General features: G+C 35.3%; 1 protein-coding gene across 2 annotated transcripts in view; it reads right to left on the reverse strand.

Annotated features, from left to right (window-relative positions):
* The window catches only part of CAAP1 (caspase activity and apoptosis inhibitor 1), a 60,295-nt gene that overhangs the window by 8,155 nt on the left and 26,865 nt on the right, over window positions 1-25,275 (reverse strand). For both annotated transcript variants that reach the window (XM_076008779.1, XM_012764378.2), the window contains exon 5: window positions 16,142-16,215. In XM_076008779.1, coding sequence (XP_075864894.1) covers window positions 16,142-16,215 — 74 coding nt within the window. The remainder of the gene's footprint in view (window positions 1-16,141; window positions 16,216-25,275) is intronic.

Raw genomic sequence — 25,275 nt, forward strand, 5'->3', positions numbered from 1 at the left:
AGGATTGCTTGAGCCCAGGAGTTTGATGTTGCTGTGAGCTAGGCTGATGTCACGGCACTCTAGCCTGGGCAACAGAGTGAGACTCTGTCTCAAAAACAAACAAGCAAAAAAAGAGTGATAATTTTTGCTAAAAATAACCATTACACTAAATTATTAATAGTGATTACTTCTGGGGAGGGAAGTAAAAGTAGAGAGGGGAAAAGAGAAAAATAAATTTTCCAATTTTGCTCTATGAACGTATGTATTTCAACTTTTTTCAAGAATATAACCTCGCAAAAATTTAAAAAGGTGAATTCAAAGTATTACATAACAAGATAGCTAAAGATAATTATGCAGAATTTTTACAAAACGAAAGTAGACAGGTTCAAATTGACAGAAAAATAAAAGCAAAGCCAACCCACAGCCAAAGACACCAGATAAGTGTAATTCTTTCTTAGAGGGTCTTCGAAGCAAAGAAGAGTTGGCTGTGGAACAAACAATATGATAATTAAAATTAAATTCATTTGGAATAGTTGAGCCAAATGAACTCCTTCTTTCCCTCCCTTTCCCCTGCCTCATGTCCAAGCACTCTGCACTCTATGAAGAAGCCTACTCCATCATCCATTTTACATGAAAGAAAGAGATCTGTTAGAGAAACATATCTGAACAGCTGCTGAAAAAAACTCAAACCAGCTACAAGAAAAACCCAGCTAAAATAAATGAAGGACTAAGATAAACTAAGGAAGAAATAAAGAAAATTCAAGAATCAGAAGATAATCCATTGGGGGAAGGGGAGGAAGAGAGTCTACTTAATATCTTTATTAGAGAGACTGAAGTGGACATTGCAGCCATAAAACAAGTATAGGGTGCAATGACAAAAAGCCACAGAACAAGAACTGTTAGAATTTAAAAATGCAGTTATCAAAAGCACACATGCAATGGTTGCTGAGAGAAAATGTTACAGAAATCTCTCAAAATGAAGAAACATTTTTAAAAATATGCAGTAAAAAAGATACGATGAACAACTTATAAAATCCAACATCAACCTAATATAATTAATTCAACAAATATTACTGTGCACCTACTATGTACAAGACACTGTTTTAAGCACTGAGGAAAACAAAAGGGAACAAAAAACTCCCTGCCTTACACTTAAGTCACAGAAGAGAGACTAAAAATACATAAAAATGTCAAATGCAATGAAGAAAAATAAAGCAGGATAAGAAAATAGTAGTAGGAATATGCTTTCACTGAGAGTTATCACTGTGATCTGACAAGGTAACATTTGAGCAGGGACTTTATGAATAAAGTGATAGAATAAACTAGAAAGCAAGAAGAGAGGCAGAGGAGAAGGAAAATAAAGATATAAGAAAATTGATCTAGATGAAAACTGATATGAGGTGAAGAAGGTCTTCAGCCTGAAAGAGCTTGCCAAGTGCAAGAGCATCACACCTGAGACACACATCCTGTGAAACAGAATTCAAGGGTAAAAAAAAAAAATTCTAAAAGTCTCCACAGAAAAGAATTAGATTACCACCAGCAAAGGCGTTACAATAACTAGTTTCAGGGAATCCAGAGTATTCTCATCAGTCACTGTGTACAATATACAATCTCAATGGCTACTAACTTGATCACAAAAAAGAGAAGCAATGATACATTATGTACTTCCTCATGGAAGTACATAACATTGCTTCTAAAGATTCTTGCCAAAAACTTGAACCCAAATCTGATCAAGACTCTAAATCTACTACCAATGGAAAATATACTACCAATGGAAAATACTACTACCATGGAAAATATAGGAGACAAAAAAATGTTAAATGAAACACTGGGATGCAATCAGCAAAATCCAAACTGGAAACCTTTACAGAATAACCAACCTAGTAGTCTCTTCAAGAAATAAACTGCAGGCTGGGCGTGGTGGCTCACACCTATAATCCTAGCACTCCGGGAGGCCAAGACGGTTGATTGGATCCTTTGAGCTCAGGAGTTCGAGACCAGCCTGAGTAAGAGTGAGACCCTGTTTCTACTAAAAATAGAAAGAAATTACTTGGACAGCTAAAAATATATAGAAAAAATTAGCCGGGCATGGTGGCGCATGCCTACAGTCCTAGCTATTCTGGAGGCTGAGGCAGAAGGATTGCCTGAGCCCAGGAGTTTGAGGTTGTTGTGAGCTAGGCTGACACCACAGCACTCTAGCCTGGGCAACAAAGTGAGACTGTGTCTCAAAAAATAAACTAAAATAAAATAAAATAAAATAAACTGCAAAGAGAAGGAGGGAAGGAGTAGGAGGAAGAACATATAGATTAAAAAGCTAATTAGAACAAACCAATTGCAATGCAGAGAACTTATCTGGATCCTGATTCATACAAACAGCTTAAAAAATATAAGACAATGTATAAAATAATCTATAAGACAATCAGGAAAAACTGAACATTAGTTATCTGAGGATTAAAAAAAAGATAACACTATCCTGAAACCCCTAATGAAATAACGGATCTAGACAACAATCAATAGCTACCAAAACCATTAGGTATAAGGCTGACAACACCTGAACCAGATAATCTTAATATCAAAATACCACCTCTGACTACAACTAGGTTAAATCTGAACACTTTCTAAGTATCTCATATTTAGAAACTATTGTTATTTTTAAAGATATTATATTTTTTAAAAAGATCTCTTGGCAGGGTGAGGTGGTACACACCAGTAACCCCCGAACTTTGGGAGGCTACAATGGGAGGATAGCTTTCGGCCAGGAATTCAAGACCAATCTGAGCAACAAGTGAGACCCCATCACTACAAAAAATTTAAATATTGGTTGGGTGTGGTAATATGAATCTGGAGTCCCAGCTACTCAGGAAGCAGAAGCAGGAGAATCACTCGAGCCTGGGAGTATTTGAGTTTGCAGTGAGCTATGATGATGCCACTGCACTGTAGCCTGGGCAGAGATCTTATCTCTAAAACAAGACCAAAAAAATAGAAAGAGATCCCTTATATATAACAGATACATACTACCGAAATATTTACAAATGAAGATGTTTAGGAATTATTTTAATTTAGTGGTGTACAGAAGGCTGAGGTATAGATGAAAAAAGATTAGCCATAGGTAGATAATTGTTGAAAATGGAAATGACTACATGAGAGGTAATGTTCCTACTTTCTTTCTATATACACACACATCCTGCAAAACAGGCAAAAACCAAAATCAAACATTCCTATCAGGCAATCATAAAGCTGGTTATTAAAAGGGTTAAACTATTTTACTTATTTTAAACTAGTTTTTTCTACCTGATTTTAAGGTATACACAATCAGTGGTTATGCCATCTAGAATGACATATTTCACCACCCTTCCATCTCAATTCCGAGTCTAAACTCTCCAAGGCCTCCCCAGTGTTACTGATCTGCTAGAACCTCTCATTAGTAACAAAGTCCATGATATACTGAACAACAATGCTCTATGCCTCCACAGATTTCTTTTTGTAGACACCAGATAATTTTGGTTTTACTAAATTTTAAGTTATAAAGAATATACTTTGGGCCGGGCGCAGTGGCTCATGCCTATAATCCTAGCACTCTGGAAGGCCGAGGCGGGCGGATTGCTCAAGGTCAGGAGTTCAAAACCAGCCTGAGCAAGAGTGAGACCCCGTCTCTACCAAGAATAGAAAGAAATTAATTGGCCAACTAATATATAGAGAAAAAAAAATATTAGCCGGGCATGGTGGCCAATGCCTGTAGTCGCAGCTACTCCGGAGGCTGATGCAGGAGGATCGCTTGAGCCCAGGAGTTTGAGATTGCTATGAGCTAGGCTGACGCCACGGCACTCACTCTAGCCTGGGCAACAAAGTGAGACTCTGTCTCAATAAAGTAAAATAACATAACATAACATAACATAAAGTAGAATATACTTATTTTTTTTTTAAGACAGTGTCTCTCTCACTCTGTTGCCCAGGCTAGAGTGCCTTGATTTCAGCTTAGCTCACAGCAACCTCAAACTCCTGGGCTCAAGCAATCCTGCCTCAGCCTCCAGAGTAGCTGGGACTACAGGCATGCGCCACCATCCCTGGCTAATTTTTTCTATATTTTTAGTTGTCCAGCTAATTTCTTTCTACTTTTAGTAGAGACAGGGTCTCGCTCTTGATCAGGCTGGTCTTAAACTCCTGACTTTGAACGATCCTCTCACCTCGGCCTCCCAGAGTGCTAGGATTACAGGCATGAGCCCCAGCATCCGGCCAAGAGTATACTTCTAATGTATTCTATCTGCAGAAAGTTGGCTTGGTAACTTTTAATGGTTTTAGTGAGTTCCCACTTTTCCAAGAAACCAATATTTTATTTTCTGAAAAGGAAACAATTAAGGTATAAAAATAATCTTTCTGCAGTGGCCTTCAATCTTCCTCTTAGGAAAACTAACAGAACTTGGCTTTTTTCCCCCCACGTAGCATATTAAGCAATGGATTTAGATTTAAGTGCTTCAGGTTGACCATTTTCAAATTTTAATCATGGCAAAACTGATTGCCACTGGTAAAGAAGGAAATGCAAATGATTCAGTAGAGAAAATCTGTCTAGTATTCTACTGAACCACCACCAAAAACTTCCAAATAACATAACTACAAGCTTGTAATCTTAACTTTTAAAAAACCACTAATTTATTATTCAGACATTACTCCAAGAATCAATAAATATTCACTCAGTATCTATTACATATGCCACAGCGGTACTTATACAAAGGCCACAGGTTACAAAATGGCATACGCAGGGTGAAGAAATATTTGTGCCACGATTAAGACACAGGTTTTGCCTTCATGGTCTTATGGTATTCTTGAAGTATGGACATAATACTTTAAAGTGACAAATCATGCAATATAAAAGTATTAACAGAATTTCAGAGTGTACAAGGCAACAGGGAAAAGTCAAAGAGATCTTCACAGACATGTGATATGAGATTGGTCTTTAAGAATGAGTAAAATCTAATAGGTTATATTAACAGAGGAGGAAACTTTAAGTGTGAGGGACAGAATGGACAAAGGTAAAGTGCCAGACCTAAGCTCAGTACACAAATATGTGAGCCTAACAATAAAATACAAAAATGAGAATACATAAAAGAGCAGTATCCAAAATTATTGTCTCTAAAGATATCATCATTCTAGGATAAAAAGCACAATAGGAGCCAGGAGCAGTGGCTCATGGCTATAACCTGTAATCCCTTTGGGAGGCTGAACCAAGAGGACCACTGAGGCCAGTTGAAGGCTGCAGCGAGCTATGACTGTACTCCCTGCCACTCTTTTACCAAGGGATCAGATAAATGAGTATTTTTAGCCTCATCTAGGGTACACAAGAACAGCTTGATATCCGAGATTTCTAACTATAATCTTTCCTCTAGTAACTGAAAGTAACCAGAAAATCTTTTAAAATGTCATTTATCATTTTTCCTACCAATTGATTAAACAGACTTCTAATAGAAAGTTTTTTAGCAAAGTCTAGGAAGAAATATGAAGACACCCAAAGGAGAGGGAATGAAAGCAGAATAGCTGTCTCAGTACTTCTATTTCCAAGCATTGGAGTTGAGAATTCAAAGATCTTCTGGAACTCACTAATTCAAAACAACAATACACTTAAAGCTTCTACTAATAACATCTCAGTGCTCCACAATCCACCCATTCAGAGAAGTTGTACTCAAACTCATTATCCACTTCACAAACTATCATGTTTCCTGTGGCATTTCTTTTGCTTATTTAAACATAAGCTTAGAAGGGGGGAGAAGGGGATGGGCATATACAACCAAACGAGTAAGATGTGCAACGTTTGGGGGATGGACATGCTTGAAGCTCTTACTCGAAGGGGGAGGGGGGCATGGGCAATATATGTAACCTTAACACTTGTACCCCATAATATGCTAAAATAAATAAATAAAATAAAATAAATAAATATAAGCTTAGAAAGAGATACTAAAAACTTTACTCTAATTTTAGATAATGTAAATGTAACTTTTATATACTCATAGTAAACAGCCAGTCATCAGTATGCAAAAAAGTGGCAGTGTATTTCATTAAATATATAGAAATCCTACCCTAAAACTAGAAATACTTTGATTGAAGAAGTAGAAAAAAATAATGAAAACTTTCAGTTTCACCCTAATTCTTTCCATAAGAGAAAATATGCGAAAAGGAAGCAGTGGGACCTTCAGGACAAAATAACTACGTCAACTTTCAGTTTATGATAGTAAAGGTGGAAATCACAGCAAAAAGTATTCTGTATGTTTTCAGAATGATCAGAGAAAAGGTGTAATATTTCATAGGGAAGGATAATTCCAGAGTATGGAAAGAAGCTCAATATAAAACTCTATGCAAACATTAATTAACCAAATGAGGAAATAACTAAAGAAATGTAAGCCAAAGAAGAATCGTTATTTAAAAAGAGCAAATAATCATTAATATAAAATCTTTGTATGAATCTACACAGTAATAAAAACAAAGCTAAAGACTAAGGAAACAAAACACAAATGAAATGACTGAGTTTTATTAAGATTACATCACTAGAAAGAAAAATAAGCTTGGGAGCAATCTGTTTTTTGGGGTAGGCATTAGAATAATATTAATAATAAGTGAAAGAAATTAATACTCTCCTTTGCTTCCATTTTCTCTATTAAGAATAATGTAAATACTGGACAGGGTAAACAGGAGGAAAGAATTCTTTCATTCAAGGCCGTGCGCGGTGGCTCACGCCTGTAATCCTAGCACTCTGGGAGGCCGAGGCGGGCGGATTGCTTGAGGTCAGGAGTTCGAAACCAGCCTGAGCAAGAGCAAGACCCCGTCTCTACTATAAATAGAAAAAAAGTAATTGGCCAACTAATATATATAGAAAAAATTAGCTGGGCATGGTGGTGTATACCTGTAGTCCCAGCCACTCAGGAGGCTGAGGCAGAAGGATTGCTTAAGCCCAGGAGTTGTAAGTTGCTGTGAGCTAGGCTGACGTCACGGCATTCACTCTAGCCTGGGCAACAAAGCGAGACTCTGTCTCAAAAAAAAAAAAAAAAAGCACTGAAGAAAAAAAAAAAGAATTCTTTAATTCATTCATCCATCTCCTTCACTCATTCAAAATAATTTACTTAGTACCTACTATGGACTAGCACTGAAGACTTAAAGGAACCTAAGACATAATCCATTGCACTAAAGAAGCTCTCCATTTAAAGAAGCCCCTACATGTAAACAAACAGAAATATCACAGAATGGGAAGACACACGAGGGTAGAGGCCACATCAAACTAATATTTAGGCACTCCTGAATGTTTGCTGAATTGAAAACAATTATTGATAAACAGAAGTAAATGAACAAGCAATAGTGGTATGTAGTAGGTGATAATCAACTCCATGCAAAGAGTTCTGAGAGAAGAAGAGAGGTGAGCAGAAGTAGGTTAGGGCAGGCTTCATAGATTTAGAGATGTTTGGTCTCAAAAGAAAAACAAGCAATTTGACCTAAATAAGAGTACACTACTGGTATAAATGAGTTTAAATCTCAGATTTGAACATATTGGATCACACGTATTAAAACTTTCAGCTACAACTGACAAACTTCCATTTATATTCTGAGATAGGCTGTGAACTAGACACACGATAGAGTGACATAGTTCTAGTTTTCAAAAGGTGACTTTTACAAGACTACAGTACAGTAAACTTGACACCAATTCCCAATAAAATTCTAGGTTTATTAGGAGGTTTATGAGCTCTGGGGAAAAAAAACAAAGTAGTGCCAACTAGTTTAGACAAATCAGGTAATATATGATCAGGTATCTAAATGATGTGTGGAAGACCCATCTGGTTACCTGGGGAAGGAACAGGCAGGCAGAAGAAACAGCAAAAAGCAAAGCTTTTTGAGTGCTTCCTTGGATTCAAAGAAAGGAAAGCAAGGAGGCAAGAACAGAGTGAGCAAGGAGAGTAACAGGTCACATCAGATTAATATAAGGATATATAGATTATCAGATTAAGGATATATAGGAAGGAAGGACTTCCAGATTTTGTTTGGAGATGAGAAGCTCTTAGAAGGCTTTGATTAAAAAAAAAAAAAAAAAGACATGACCATTCTTACAACTTAAAATAATCATCCAGACTGCTATGTGGAAATGATATGGCTAAAAAGAGGTGTGAATTAATTGGACTCTAAATATTTTGAAAGCAGGCTGGGCGCGGTGGCTCACGCCTGTAATCCTAGCACTCTGGGAGGCCGAGGTGGGCGGATTGCTCAAGGTCAGGAGTTCAAAACCAGCCTGAGCAAGAGTGAGACCCCGTCTCTACTATAAATAGAAATAAATTAATTGGCCAACTAATATATATAGAAAAAATTAGCCGGGCATGGTGGCGCATGCCTATAGTCCCAGCTACTTGGGAGGCTGAGGCAGAAGGATCGCTTGAACCCAGGAGTTTGAGGTTGCTGTGAGCAAGGCTGACGCCAGGGCACTCACTCTAGCATGGGCAACAAAGCGAGACTCTGTCTCAAAAAAAAAAAAAATATTTTGAAAGCAGAGCTAATACAATTTGCTCCATTTTTCATGATGGAGATGAAGAAATAGACTCAAAAATGATTCCAAGGTTCTTGCCCTGGACACTCAGAAGAATGTAACTACTATTTATTAAGATGGGGAAGACTGTAGAAGCAAGGTTTTGGTTTTTTGTTGTTGTTGTTATTTATTGCTTCTTTTTGAAAGGGAGTCAGAAAAGGATCTAGAATTTATTCTAAGACATGTTAGCTTTAAGACGCTTACTGGACATCTATTAAGTAAACTGGATATACAAGTGTTGGAAAGAAGTCTGAATTGTAGAAATAAATTAATAGTTGCCAATCTTGGAATGACATAGGATGACCACCTACGTAGTGTAGAAAAAAGTCCAAAGAATAAGTCCTGGGGCATTCGCCCTTTAGAAGTCAGGAAGAGCGAGGGAAGACATCAAGAAAGGGGGAATAATCAATGCTGTAAAATGCGGCTGGCAGAAGAACCTTGATTAGGTAGAGATGAAACAGGTGCAGGTACCAAAAGATCAGTATACAGAGGGACTCGTCTTGGCAGCATGGAGAGTTCATCCATTTTAACAGGGATAAGGGGAATACATAGGTTCAGATACAAGTGGATATGAAAAATTTATTTATACATCTATTTTCCTTTATTATGTAAGTTCTTTATCTTCCTATCCCTAGTGCCTAGTACAAAACAATAAGTTTGTTGGATGAAGAGATCAACTTCAAAATTTGAAGAGATACCATTTGGAAGAAGTATTTAACTCATTTTCTATAATCCAAAGGGCACAGAAGGACCAATGAGTACAAGTTACATAAAGGCAGAATATAATTCAATACACAGAGACCTTTTTACAAAGTAGAAACAACCAGGATGGACGGGGCGTGGGGGCTCACGCCTATAATCCTAGCACTCTGGGAGGCCAAGGCGGGTGGATCGCTCAAGGTCAGGAGTTCGAAACCAGCCTGAGCAAGAGTGAGACCTCGTCTCTACTAAAAATAGAAAGAAATTAATTGGCCAACTAAAATTATATATAAAAAATTAGCCTGGCATGGTGGCGCATGCCTGTAGTCCCACCTACTTGGGAGGCTGAGGCAGAAGAATTGCTTGAGCCCAAGAGTTTGAGGTTGCTGTGAGCTAGGCTGACGCCCAGGCAACAGAGTGAGACTCTGTCTAAAAAAAAAAGAAACGCCAGGATGATATTGAGCTGATAAGGCAGAAAATAATAATGACAATAATAATGACAATAATAGAAATAATTATAACAAGAGCTAATATTTATTATGCTTCTTTAAAGCAATTTGTATGTATTGTCTCATTCAATCCTTATACCAATATAATGAAACAGGCATTCATATTTATTATCCCCATTTTATAAGTGAGGAAGCTGAGGAATAGAAAGTCACTTGCCCTAGTTCACACAGCTAAAGAGACAAAACCAGAATTCAAACCCAAGTACATTTCTAAAACCTATACGCTTACACATTCTATACAATTTCCCAGAACTTGAAAGATCCAGAATGACCACAGAAGTTTCACAGACTAGGATACTGGTTCAGGCTGAATGTATCTTCTTCTTGTAGGTCGCTTAAATAATTTATTGAGACCTTGCAGGTCTCACCTGAATAAATGTAATATGTAGGAAGCATAGTCCTAGAAGTGTATGTTAAATATGAGTGAATAAAGAGAATAAAAAGACAAGCCACAAATTGGGAGAAAATATTTGCAAAACACATCTGATAAAGGACTCGTATCCAAAATACATTAAAAAATTCTTAAAACAATAAAAATAGACAAAAAGATGGACAAAAGATCTGAAAAGATAACTCACCAAAGACATACAAATGGCAAATAAGTATATGAAAAGATGTTCAACATTATATGTCATTAGGGAATTGCAAATGAAGCCAAAAAGAGACCAATTACACACCAATTAGAGTGACTAAAATCCAAAATACTGACACCACCAAATGCTGGTAAGGATGTGAAGCAAAAGGAAGTCTCATTCATTGATGGTGGGAACACAAAATGGTACAGATTCTTTGGAATAGAGTTTGGCAATTTCTTACAAAACTAAACTTAGTATTTACCCAAAAGAGTTGTAAATTTACATCCACACAAAAACTTGCCCACTAAGTTTATTTTCATAATTGCCCAAATGCGGAAGCAACCAAGATGTCCTTCGATAGGTAAATGAATAATAAACAAACTGCTATATACCCATACAATATTCAGCAATAAAAAGAAATGAGCTATCAAGCCACAAAAAGACATGGAGGAACTTCCAATGCAAGTGAGAGAAAATAATCTGAAAAGGCTACATACTGTATGATTCCAGGTATATGAGATCCAGGAAAGGCAAAACTAGAGACAGTAAAAAGATTAGTGTTTAGTAAACATTTTGGGGACATCAGGAGACAGAAGAACAGGTGGGATACAGAGTATTTTTTAAGTTAGTAAAACTATATCTGTAGGATATCTTTATGATATCATAATACTTGATATATATCACTATACAATTATCAAAACCCACAGGATGCATAACACAAAGGTAACACCTAATGTAAACCATAGAGTTTAGTTAAAAATAATATATTAATTGATTCACTAGAAGAGAGGTGGTGAGCAAGTGTATGAGAACTCTGTGTACTTCTTGCTCAATTTTTCTATAAATCTCAAGCTGCTCCCCACAAATGGTTTCCATTAAAAACAATAATAAAAGTTTTAGATATCTGTAAGCTCAATATGTGTCCACTATATGACGTAGCAGAAAACTGCTAATTAAATCATATACTATGATGTGGTGTGTAGTAGAAGTTCAGAAATTGATAGCAAAATCTGAATTTAAGTCTACTATTACTCTGGTATTTACTGTCTTTCCTTTGGTAGGAGCACTTTGGTAGAGAGGTCTTTTCCCTAATGAACTGGACAACAATGTAAGGACTGAAAAGCACCCAGTGTCCCAAAGGAGATTCAAACATCTGTTGAAGGTTTAGACTATGTGATCTCCAAAGTAGCTGCCGTAAGAGTATGTCTAGAAGCCTATGAAATACATTACAGGATACAATGTTTAAAATGGGTATTTAAAGGAACATAGAAATAAATATATCTCTCAAAATAATGAATCAAATGTTCCATAATTTCATTCTCAATCAAAAAGACAGAGCACTATGCATCAAAAAAATCTTGCCAATTTACTTTTTTTTTTTTAAATCCAGAAAAATCTTACATTTAAAAGTAACAGAAGGGCCTTCAAAAGGTACAGAAAACAGTATGGGCTAATTTGCCATACAAAGTTTAATTTTCACCCTTTCATTCAACTACCACCCATAGAAAGAGACAAATTAAAAAGTGAGGAGGATCCTGTTTGGTGTCATTGCTGGTAATAACTTGTGAAAATGCTCAAAGGAATGAAAAAAGAAATGTAAATTCTTAAATCTCACTAACGGCTACACCACAATCTCTCTTCCCCAATTGTTGAACTGGACATCATTTACCCAGAACAAGTTTTCTAAAATCCTTTAAAGAAGTTAAGCTTGTGTTCAGCAGCTGCATTCTGTGAATACTTATTTGTTAAAGCCAGTCAAGGAGATAATCAAGGGTTAGGAAGAAAGGAATTAGACATAAACTTTTAAAACAAATCAGTGGTACCTATGCTTCTCTGCTTCCAATTCCAGACAGCCCTGTAACACTTTTCTTTTCAGGCTCCCCACAGCTCTCTAACATTCACACCTGCAATTTAGATCTTCAAAGGAAGAGGCAACAGAATTCATTTGCCAATCCAGAGATTTCTATAGCAATACATATGTGGTAGACATTTAAAATTATTGGCCTACAAACGCTGCTTAATTAGCTGAAGATCATCCTCTTCCTTCATAAAGCAATAAGACTCTGATAGCATTTTTCTCAATATCCTTGTAATTTTTCATAACTGTATTTATTTCTTCAGCTACAGTTGTGAATTCTGTTCAGCAAAACTCAACTCCTTTTTAACTGCAAATTCATGTCTTTATTTTTTTGATTCTAGTATCTATTTACTAATATTTGCTTTTCCCAGTGTAGTATTATGTTAGAACAATAATAATAGCAACAATAGCAACAAGAACAAAACTTAGTTGGGTTTTTCCATTTATTCCACACTCAAATGGTCTCATGGTTTTATATTTAATACCTTTGCTAAAGAATGGCAAAATCTCTTACGTGATATTGAAGTTTTTAGAAATAAGAAATCCTATGGCCATCAATTCTTTATATTTTCACTAGCTTTATTGAGCTATAATTGACAAAACTGTATATATTTGTGATATACACGATATTTGATATGTGTATGAAAAGATGATTAAATCAAGCTAATTAACATGTCCAGCACCTCACATACTTGTTTTTTCAAGTGAGAACACTTAAGATCTACACTCTTAGCAATTTTCAAGCATACAATACATTATTATTATAAAGTTATCATGCTATACAATAGATCTACAGAACTTATTCTAAGACTAACTGAAACTGTCTAACTGAACCTTTGTCACCTTTGTCCAACATGTCACATTCTCTACCCCTTGCAATTCTTTATGATAGTCTTCATCATCTACGTAAACCTAACGGTGAAAACATTTTTAAGAACTTGCTCTAGTCATTTTAATTTACTTATAAATTAATATGTACTATTATAATACAATATATATAATCACAAATTTTAAGAGGAAGAGACAAATATATGTTTGTATACATTAGAAATTCTGGTGTTTTCTTCCATCACCTAGGAAGAGTGTGATAATTACACTTTGATGACCACTGGTCATCTAAAAGAAGCCCATAAAAAATATCCATTCTAAGCTTTTATCCCATAGTTCAACTAAGACAATTAAACATCTTCCCCCTATTTAGAGTCTGCCTTTCAACTTCTTGAAGCTCTTTTTAACAAAATAATTCTTAAAGCTGCCTAATATTCATTAACTCATGAACTAGAAGGCCAAAATACAGTCTCAAGAAGCAATTTTTTTTAAGCGAGGATGGTTAAGATTTGAGCCAAAGCAAAAGTCTGTGTGTGTATTTTGTGTGTTTGCATGTCTTTAATGAAAAGGAAGAATAATTTTCACATGAAAAAGCTCATGTATAAGAATCAAAGATTTAGTCAATGTCCTACTGATTGATCATTTTATTACTATGTGGTTACATTATTTATTTTAATGACTGTATTCAAATGAACATATTTTAAGCAACCATTAAAGAACCTAAATACTAAACCAAGCATCTTTCTTTTCTTCCAATAGAATAAAAAATGCAGAGATAACAAAAAAAAATGTATATATTTCACTCTGCTTCCATTAAACAATTTAAGAAAACAGTTATTAAGCACACTTCCCAAGTACAAACAATGCACTAGGCAACAGTCTTATGCAAAACCTGACAACTAGAAAAACCTAACAGCTAGAAAGGAACTTCAAGATCAAAGCCAAACACCCAATCATTGCTTAAATCTGCTCTACAATAGCACCACCAAGTGGCAGTTTATGCAGCCTGTATTTGAACACCTTCAGCAATAGGCACATATCTTAGAAGACAGTCTACTGCATTTTCTGACACTTCTAATTATTTAAAATAAATAAGATTTTGTCTAGTAATAACTTTACTGGCCCTATTTTTTTTCTTGGAGGCCATATAAAACAAACTTAGTCATTCTCCCATTTGACAGTCTTCCAAATATTTTAAAATAACTACTATAAACCTCAACTTTTCAACCTAACTTAACTCAGCTGTTTCTCATGTGCAGTTTTAAATTTTTTTCTCATGACAACTTCCAAGAAGAAATGCAAGCGTAAGAACCTAATTCTTGAAGTTACAAAGAAAATAATTTGCAAAACTATACATATTCCAAGTTGTAAACTTTAAAGCAACAATTTAAATATAGTGTCTTGAGCAAACTTATTTATAAATAAATCTGTAGGGAGATAACTCATTAACAATAGGGATTTGTTTGATATTTTTAAAATATTTTCTATGTATTAAATAACTTCAACAAATAATTTTCATTTTTTAAATTATAGCACAAATGGCCAACTTAGAAAATGTATATAAACCATTATTATTTGAAAAGCAGCAATCTCTGAAATCTTCCAGGAAATTCACCTAAGATCTCAAGCTTGAATATGTGAGCCTGCATTGATATATGCACATGCACATGTGTAAATACACACTGCTGTTCTAAAGGGTAAAAGTATAAATGATGTTTCTTATACAACTGCCCTCTGACTGAAATGAATGACTAAAGAAACTATATCTAACTGAAGAGTTTCTATTTTACTATAGTACCAATCATTCAACTGATTGACTATATTTACATATAAATAACATTTTCACAGCAAAGACAGTATCTTTTATTAGTCCATTATTAAAGTATGGTGGAAGTCAGTGTACAATCTGGTATTATCTTAGCACTCCCCATTTCATAAATGATATTTCTCCCATCCAAATACTAACCAGACCCGACCCTGCTTGGCTTCCGAGATCAGACGAGATCGGGCTTGTTCAGGGTGGTATGGCCGTAGACCATAAATGATATTTCTTGTCAACAGGGTGAATGCTAGTACTAGACAATGAAATGCCAATTTCAATTTAATTCAGTTAATACTTGAGTATTATTCACGTAATACTTGAGTATTTTAGAAGCTGAAAAAAACTGAAAATCTGATTTAAATAACTTGTATCATATACCAACAATAGGTCACAGGATAAGATTTATTTTATACTGAAACAGCAAAAAGAAAATTCAGTGCTGCTTTATATTTTGGTCTACTGAACAAAGGGTTACTTTAGTACTAAATAAGCTTCAACAAATTTTCTTAGATGGCCATGCCATAAAAATGACAATGCATTCACAAGGAGCATTATATTCTGCTTTTATTGAGCTCACTATGAGCAAGAAGAGCTAGCTATGCAAGATAAGTTAGAGGTATTAGATTTGAAAGTTATGCATGTTTCAGAGAGACACTACTAGTTCATTTAGAAAAAAAGGGAAAAACCTTTATTGAGCCTACCAGGATTTCTATTTCTTGATATACCTCAGCTTCTTCTTCAGTAACTCCAAGCAAGCTCCTTACTATCTGGTTCAGACTTCAGCTATACTCATTCTTTTTTTTTTTTTTTTTTTTGAGACAAAGTCTCATTTTGTTGCCCAGGCTAGAGTGAGTGCCATGGCGTCAGCCTAACTCACAGCAACCTCGAACTCCTGGGCTCAAGCAATCCTCCTGCCTCAGCCGCCCAAGTAGCTGGGCTACAGGCATGCGCCACCATGCCCGGCTAATTTTTTTCTATATATATTAGTTGGCCAATTAATTTCTTTCTATTTATAGTAGAGATGGGGGTCTCGCTCTTGCTCAGGCTGGTTTCAAACTCCTGACCTCAAGCAATCCGCCCGCCTCAGCCTCCCAGAGTGCTAGGGTAACTAACTATACATCACATGGTATATAAAACCACTCTAATAAAGGAGTCATGAAATAAAGTCTTCTTCGCTCTTTTGATCTTGGACAAAATAAATCACTCTGTTCCCCTATCTATAACATGAGGTGAGTTGGAACACTGTGAAAATTTATTATTGGTAAAATGATTCTATTCTTCAGGTAAATTTGACACAAAAATTAAGTACTTGATTCATACCTTGTTTTAATTCCAAACCTTCAGGTTGCTTGTTCTCTCTCAAGGTTGAAGTAGAATCTACACAAATATCTTGCCTGAAGAAGAAAATAAATAAAATCAATTTTTAAAACTATATTCAATCATATAATATTTACTGCCCAGGTCCCTAGAATTAAGTTAGGCATATGGGAAGAGACACTAAATTCTTCTACGCCCCAAGGTACCATTTGCACCTACTCTGGAAACTCAGAAACATGTATACAAGTAGCAGAAGCAGCAGATACAAACGACTATGAATTTAAGCAGTACACTTCTTTGTAAAATGAAGGGGCAAATCTGAAAGGAACATGGAAATAATTTTTTCTCCTTTCCAATACTCAGTAGGGTAGCTGATGTGAGAAATCATAACTCACAGCAGTATCCAATACTTTTTCAAGTTCAACAGTTAAATTTAATGGGCATTTTGGCATTCAAATTACTTTATATTCATTTAATTTCATACTTCAAATGCTTTGATGCCTACAGTATATAGAAAATACATATTTTTATATAATATACATATGTAATCAAAGTAAATCGATTAAATGTAAGATCATGCAAAAAAGTTTCAATTCACTATGTTCTGCAATAGAGCTGCAAACATTATACCATCTTAATATTGATATTACAAACACTGTTCAGCAGGAAAAAGTAAAGCAATTAATTTTACCCACAGCCAGCATCATACTGAATGGGAAAATGTTGAAAGCATTCCCACTAAGAACTGGAACAAGACAAGGATGTCCATTGTCAGAAATTTATTCAATATAGTTCTGGAAGTCCTAGCCAGAGCAATCAGGTAAGAGAATGAAATTAAGAGTAACCAAATTGGGAAAGAGAAGCCCGTGTGGTGGCTCACTGCTGTAATCCTAGCACTCCGGGAGGTCAGGCGGGAGGATCGCTCAAGGTCAGGAGTTAGAAACCAGCCTGAGCTAGAGCAAGACTTCGTCTCTACTAAAAATAGAAAGAAATCAATTGGCCAACTAAAAATATATTTAAAAAATTAGCCAGGCATGGTGGCGCATGTCTGTAGTCTCAGCTATTTGGGAGGTTGAGGCAGGAGGATCGATTGAGCCCAGGAATTTGAGGTTGCTGTGAGCTAGGCTGATGCCACGGCACTCTAGCCTGGCAACAGAGGGAGACTATGTCTCAAAAAAAAAAAAAAAAAAAAAAAGTGAGACAAATTGGGAAAGAGGAATTCAAACTATCGATTTTTACTGACAATATGATCTTATATCTAGAAAATCCCAAAGATCCCACCAAAAGACTCCTGAAATTGATAAATAAATTCTGCAAAGTCTCAGGTTACAAAATCAACGCACACAAATCAGTAGCATTCCTGTACACAATCCTATAACAGTCAAGCTGAGAGTCAAATCAAAGACTCAATACCATTCACAATAGCTACAAAAAAAGAAAAACCTAGGAGTAGATTTAACCAAGGAGGTGAAAGATTTCTACAAAAAGAACTAGAAAACACTAAGGAAATAAACTGCTGATGATACAAACAAATGGAAAAACATATAATACTCATGGATTGGCAGAATCAACATTATTAAAATGGCCATACTTCCCAAAGTGATTTACAGATTCAATGCAATCCCCCCATCAAAACACCAATGTTGTATTTCACAGATGTAAAAAAAATAAATCTATGCTTCATTTGGAACCAGCAAAGAGCCCAAGTAGCCAAAGCAATCTTAAGCAAAAGAAACAAATCTGGCAGTATCAAATTACCAAACTTCAAACTATATTACAAGGCCATCGTAACCAAAATAACATGATAATGGCACAAAAATAAAGACATAGGCCGGGCGCTGTGGCTCACGCCTGTAATCCTAGCTCTTGGGAGGCCGAGGCGGGCGGATTGCTCAAGGTCAGGAGTTCGAAACCAGCCTGAGCAAGAGCGAGACCCCGTCTCTACTATAAATAGAAAGAAATTAATTGGCCAACTGATATATATATATAAAAATTAGCCGGGCATGGTGGCGCATGCCTGTAGTCCCAGCTACCCGGGAGGCTGAGGCAGAAGGATCACTCGAGCCCAGGAGTTTGAGGTTGCTGTGAGCTAGGCTGACGCCACGGCACTCACTCTAGCCTGGGCAACAAAGCGAGACTCTGTCTCAAAAAAAAAAAAAAAAAATAAAGACATAGACCAATGGAAAAGAACAGAAAACCCAGACACAAAACTACCCACATTCAGCCAACTGATCTTTGACAAAGCAGACAACAACACACACTAGGGAAAAGAATCCCTATTCAATAAATGGTGCTGGGACAACTGGATAGCCACATGCAGAGGAATGAAATAGGATCCATCTCTCTCACCACTCACAAAAATTAATTCAAGATGGATAAAAGACTTAAATGTAGCCCTTGGCCTTAGCGCCATCTTTGTAGAAACCTCCGTGCCATGAGAGCCAAGTAGAGGAAGAAGCGAATGCACAGGTGGGGGTGTATTCTCGTGTCTGCTTTTCAGGCCAACGCGCAAAAGAAGAAAGATGAGGCAAAGGTCCAAGTAAACCGCTTGCTTGTGCACATGTGAAGGCTACAAGATCAAAAACATGGAATGCCAGCATCCGGAGACGCTGGTACAAGTTGTTGGACTGCATGCTACTGTCTAGAACTTGCCTCTCAGTGGATCTAGAACTTCACCACCATCTGACTGCCAAGGCCACCTCTGAGAGAACCATCTTGCTCATACCAAAACAGTCTCTACTGGTCCTTTGCCCTGGACCCGACATACTGGACTAGTTCTGTTCTCAGTTGTGGCGGAGTGTAACAAGTATACAATAAATCACCTGCTGTTTCAGCTGAAGAATCAAAAAAAAAAGACTTAAATGTAAGGCATGAAACCATAAGAACTCTAGAAGAAAATGCTGGGAAAACTCTTCTAGATATCAGCCTAGGCAAAGAATTTATGAAGAAGATCCTAATGGCAATCACAGCAACAACAAAAACAAATACATAGGACTTGATTAAATTAAAATTAGTTTTCTGCACAGCCAAGGAAATAATCAACAGAACAAATAGACAACCTACAGAATGGAAGAAAATATTCACAAGCTATACATCCAATAAAGGACTAATAACAAAAATCTACAAAGTACTCAAGCAAATTAGCAAGAAAAAAATCAAACAACTCCAATAAAAAGTGTGCAAAAGATATGAACAGAAGCTTTTCAAAAGAAGATAGACAAATGGCCAATAAACAGATGAGAAAATGCTCAACATTACTAATTATCAGAGAAATGTAAATTAAAACCACAATGAGATCACCTTACCCTGGTTAGAATGGCTTTTGTTAAAAAGTTCAAAAACAACAGATGCTAGCATGGACGCAGAGAGAAAGGACCACTCATACACGGTTGGTGAGACTGCAAATTAATACAACCTCTATAGAAAACAGTATGGAGATTCCTCAAAGAACTAAAAGACCTACCATTCGATCCAACAACCTCATTAGTAGGTATTTACCCAAAGGAAAAGAAGTCATTTTATTAAAAAGACACAGGCACTCAAATGTTTATTACAACGCAATTCATAACTGCAAAGATGTGGAATCAACCTAAGTGCTCTTTAATTCATGAATGGATTAACAAAATGTGTTTGTTTATACCATGGAGTACTACTTAGCCATGAAGAAGGATGACTTAATGCCTTTTGCAACAATCTGGTTGGAACTGGAGATCATTCTCCTAAGAGAAGTATCTAAAGAATGGAAAAACAAACACTACATGTACTCGCTATTAAATTGGAAGTAACTGTTAAGCACACATGTACGTAGAGGGAAGTATAACTCAACTGAAATCAATCAGGTGGTAGAGGGATGGTGAGAATGGGCAAAAACCTATATCTAACAGGTACAATGAACACTATCTGAGCACACTTATAACCCTGACTCAAGCATTACAAAAGAAATCCTTATAACCCAAAACACCTGTACCTCCATAATACTTTGAAATAAAATTAATTAGCTAATTAAATTAAATAATGCTTCTCACCCCCTATTATTAGTCAAGCCCACTATCTCCTACTGCTACCAACATCAGAAAGAAAAGCTCCAGCTTAATAAACTCAAGGTTTCCTTGGAAGAAAACTTCCTATGAAAATACATTACAGAAAACAAAGAAAACACATGTTATTTTTCAGGTTCCATGATTGGTTTATTTTAAGGCACATCGGTGGGTGTTTATCTGAATTGTCAAAGTGTCTTGAAAAATAAAGGATAAAGCTTTAGTAAAGAAAATCAAATCAGCTGTAAATAAAAGTACTATTTTAATTGTGATTGATAAATTAAAATTATTGTTAATCATTTAATAACTTAAATTACATTGATGTTGTCAGAACAGGTAACCCTGATTCAGGCTAAAAAATCTAGAATGTATCCAGGTCAGGGTTTCATTTTTATTTTGTGTTTTAATTCTTTTGTGGAATAGGGATGATTGCTAATTAATTACTCTGTAACTAGTAGGAAAAAAGAGACATAAAAATAAAGAAAACAAAGAAACACACAAAAAACAAATTAATTATAAATATTCAAATGAGATATGTGACCATTTTCTTCAAAATAGGTTATCTATTACCTCTGAGAATTTTGGGAGGTGGGATGGGGGGAGACAAGGTCTCGCTCTACTGCTCAGGCTGGAGTGCAGTGGAGCAATCATAGCTCACTGCAACCTCCAAATCCTGGGCTCAAGCAATCCTCCTGCCTCAGCCTCCCAAGTAACCAGAACTACAGGTACAGCCAGCTAATTTTTAAAACATATTTTTTAGAGATGAGGTCTCACTATGATGCCCAGGCTGGTCTCGAACTCTTGGCCTCAAGGGATCTTCCTACCTCAGCCTCCCAAAGTGCTGGAATGGCAGGTGTGAGCCACCACGCCTGGGTTTCTGAAAATGTTTACACACATCCTAAGGCTAATACACTAGAAATATTTAGGAAATTTTCATGCTCACAAGATGATGTCTAGCCAGTGAACAGTAACATATCTCTCACATAATGAAAGGATTTAAAAAATGATGTGATCATTTCTTTGAGAAGTTTACAATATTCTTTCCAGTCAGCATATTTGGCAGTTATATGTTTGTTTTGTATTAAAACTTCACTAATACAAGCACAAACTCAGAGACTACAAAATTGTTTAACTTTGGTGTAAATCATGACATTTGAGAGGTTAAAATTAAAATAGATGACAACGTTTTATACTTCCAATGTCACTTACTCAGATTTTATTCTTTCACCAGAATGACTGGCAGATCCCAAGGAGGATATCAACAATTCTCCTTGGCAATCCAGGGACAGATTAAATGCCAATATACCACATTAAAAGCCATGTAAGGAATAAAGTTAAAATGTGCTACCTCAAGCCTTCCAGTCAAATTAGATTTTTTCCTACTGGGAGTACTGGTCTATTCTAAGTATCTTCCTTTAGAGAAAATGTTTGCTTTTATACATCCTTGAATGGCATTTAATTCTTCTTCTAAACACATATATCTAAGTTTACAAAAAAAAAAATGACTTCAACAAAATATAACATCAGCAATACAAGGAAGATGGACATATATAATACTCTCAGGAAGACATAACTTCACATATAATGTTCTAGTTGAGAATACATAACCTGTATTATGAGGAATCACCAGACAAACCCAAAACAGAAATGAGTAATGTTCTGTTAAAGAGGGTTCAATGTCAATGTTATAAAAGACAAAGGCCATGGAAATATTCCAGGTTAAAGGAGGCTAAAGAGCCAAGACAATTAAATGTTATAACTGACCTGAGACTGTTGAACTGGCAGGGAAAACGTTACCAAGGGCATTATTGAGTCAGAAGACAAACTGAAATACTGATGGGGTATCAGATAAAAGTATTGTATCAATGTTAAATTTATTGATGTTGATACTGTGTTACTGTTACATAATAGAACATCACTATCAATTGGAAAAACACAATGTAGCATTTAGGGGAAATGTCTTATGATATATGTAACTCAGCCTCAAATGTTTCATACAAAATATATACCCACATGTCTAAAAAGAAGGTATGCAAATGGGATATAATGTTAATAACAGGTAAATTTAAATAAAGAATATATGGATGTTTTTTGTACTAGTCTTATTTTTACAACATTATAAGTCTGAAAGTATTTCCAAATAAATTTTTAAATTAATAATGCAACAAAAACTGCCTTCCCTGTGAAAGCCCCTTTAAGTAAAACCAGATCGCTCTAGAAAGACTATCTGTTATTATAAGTAATTTATTTTAGTGCCCAAAGTAAACTTTTATAACATTCTATTTTATATTAAGTTGGGTTTGATCAATCAGGCTGTTGAAGTCGCCAAACAAAACTTCAGACAGTAGGTATAGTACACCACCCTGTGGCAGAAAAGTGAAAAGCTAGATGCTTTTACATCAGTTATTATCTGAAGTTTCACAAAAAAAAAAAAAAAAAAAAAAAAAAAAAACCTCAGAAAAGTTTTCAATAGTTTGAAATTTTTAAATCTATTATTAACTAATTTTTCCAAGGTCTACTTTACAACTAAAATTATCATATAGATTTGGAGTTCTCTAATACAACTTCAAGATCTCCATTAAACAGCATGAAAGGCAAGATATTTACAAAAAAGAAAATGTCTTACATTGTAAGAAAACTGCAATGTGTACATATGTCTTTTTATTTTTAGTTTTATGAAAATAAAATACTTTGTCTACTCTCAGATGATAAGACATACTAGGTGCCAAAATTTACTAAAGCAACTCCAATTAATATTTAAATAATATTTAAGTATTTCTATCAAATACTTTAAAACTATGTAAGAATTTTTTAATTTTAGAGAGGAGTGAGAAAAGGGAGGGAACATACTGCAAAAGCCAGTTTGGATTAAGAATTTTGCAATGATCTTTGTGTCCTTTTCCATTTAAAGAAAAAGGCTGTTTTTATTTTTCTAATTCCCTTCTATCTGCAATGCTCCTTCTCTAAAGCAGCTTAATTTATGAGCTTGGCCTTGAATCATAAGAGTCCTATATCTATCACTAGGGTTTAAGTTCTCAAACCAGCATCAGTCCAACCTTCATTTACTCCCAAAAGTTATCTATTCTCAATCCTTTCTTACAACTCAGTGATTTTTTTTTTTTAATTAGAGTAATATACTGGGAGAAATCTGTGGAACTTAATAACCACACATGTGAATTCCCAAAAGCTTAAAATATATTTCTAAATGGAGAGGGGAAAGGTAATTTATTGTTTAAATGAAATACACTGGGAAGGTATCTTAACAGAAGGATACACAAGACCAAACCAGTCTGATTCTTTTCATTTTGGCAAAAGTCAGTTGACAGAGAATCAGGCAGAACAAAAGTTATAACCCTGGATTATCCATACTCTTGGGAGTAAAAACAGAAGCTGTATGAATCCAGCCTATCTTCTTGTGCCATTCTACTATTACAAGAGTCAGGGAAAAAAAAAAAAAAAAAGAAACAAAAACAGAATAACCAAAACAACTTTGAAAAAGAACAAAGTTGGATAATCTGTATTACCAGACTACAATAATTATTTCAATAATCAAGACACCATAGTATTGGGGAAAAAATAAATATATTAAAGGAACAAATTAAGAATTCAGAAATAGACGCACACATATACGATCAATTCAATTTCAACAAAGGTATAAAGGCAATTTAATAGTGAAAAAATAATTTTTTAAAAAATGGTGTCAATACAATTAAATATCTAAATTGATAAGGTTTTTCAATTCATACCTTGTACTATATACAAATATTAACTTAAAATGGATCAGAGATCTAAATATGTAAACTTATAAAACTTTCAGAAGACACAAGAAAAAAAATTTTGTGATCCTGATTAAACAAAGAACCATGAACTATAAGTAAAAATTACTGGTAAGATGAATTTCACCAAAACTAAAAATATATGCTCCAATAAGATACCATTTTTACCTAACAGATGAACAAATATCAAAATGTTAGATAGCACCATACTGGCTAAAATATATGAAAACAGTCCACATGGCTGGGGGGAGTGCAAATTGGTTTAAATTATGTATAAGTCAAATTATGACAATATCCATTAAAATTACAAATGCTGAAATTGCTGATCCAACAATTAACTTCTAGGTATCTATCCTACATTTATCTCACAGAAGAATAAGATTATTTATATATAAATATATACGTATCATTTGTAGTAACAAAAAAGGGTAAATAAATGAAGTATCCATTGATAGACTACTTATGTTCTGCTACATCAAACAATGGAAGCCTTATATGTATTGGATAGGACAAAGTCCAAGAAAAAGACATTATTATAAGGAAAAAATAAATGGAGAAAGGTATGAAATGGTTTTCACATTATGCTACCATTTGTATGAAAAGAAAATATATACATTTATACATTTGTAAATGTATGGCATATCTCTAGGAAGATGCACAAGAACTGGTTTACTGTGGTTGTCTATAGGAAGAATGAACAGGGAATAGTAAAAGGAGAGACTTGTTCTCATTACATCCTTTTAAAACTTTTTGTACTATATGTAGGTATTCACCATTCAAATAAATAAGCTACAAAATAACAGACACTAACTACATGAAGACACTCACTCACTCTGGTATAGGTATAACATTTCTGAATAAAAGACACACAGTAAAATGTTAACAGTGGTTACCTTTGAAGCAGGGGACCCTGACTTGGGTCCATGGACCATCTCCATCCCCACTCCCAACCCATCACTACTAGGGCTGTAGACCGAATTCAGGTGGTCTGTGAACTTCCTTTATGTATTTCCTATGGCTGCTGTTACAAATTACCCACAAACATGATGGGTTAAAACAAAAATTTATTCTCTCTCAATTCTGGAGGCCAGAAGTCTGAAATCAGCAGCACTAAGCCAAAATCAATGTATCAGTGGGGTCACGCTCCCTCCAGATGGTCTAGGGAAGACTACACTTCCCAGGCTCATGGTCACTTCCTCCATTTCCAAAGTCAATACGTTTCTTTGACTCTGCTTCTCTACACTATTATCATATAGTCTTCTCAAAGACTATGCCAAATCTCCTTCCACCTCCCTCATATAAGGAAGAATACATGCAAGTGATA

Source organism: Microcebus murinus, chromosome 12, assembly GCF_040939455.1.
Source record: "Microcebus murinus isolate Inina chromosome 12, M.murinus_Inina_mat1.0, whole genome shotgun sequence".
In the NCBI taxonomy this organism is placed as follows: domain Eukaryota; kingdom Metazoa; phylum Chordata; class Mammalia; order Primates; family Cheirogaleidae; genus Microcebus; species Microcebus murinus.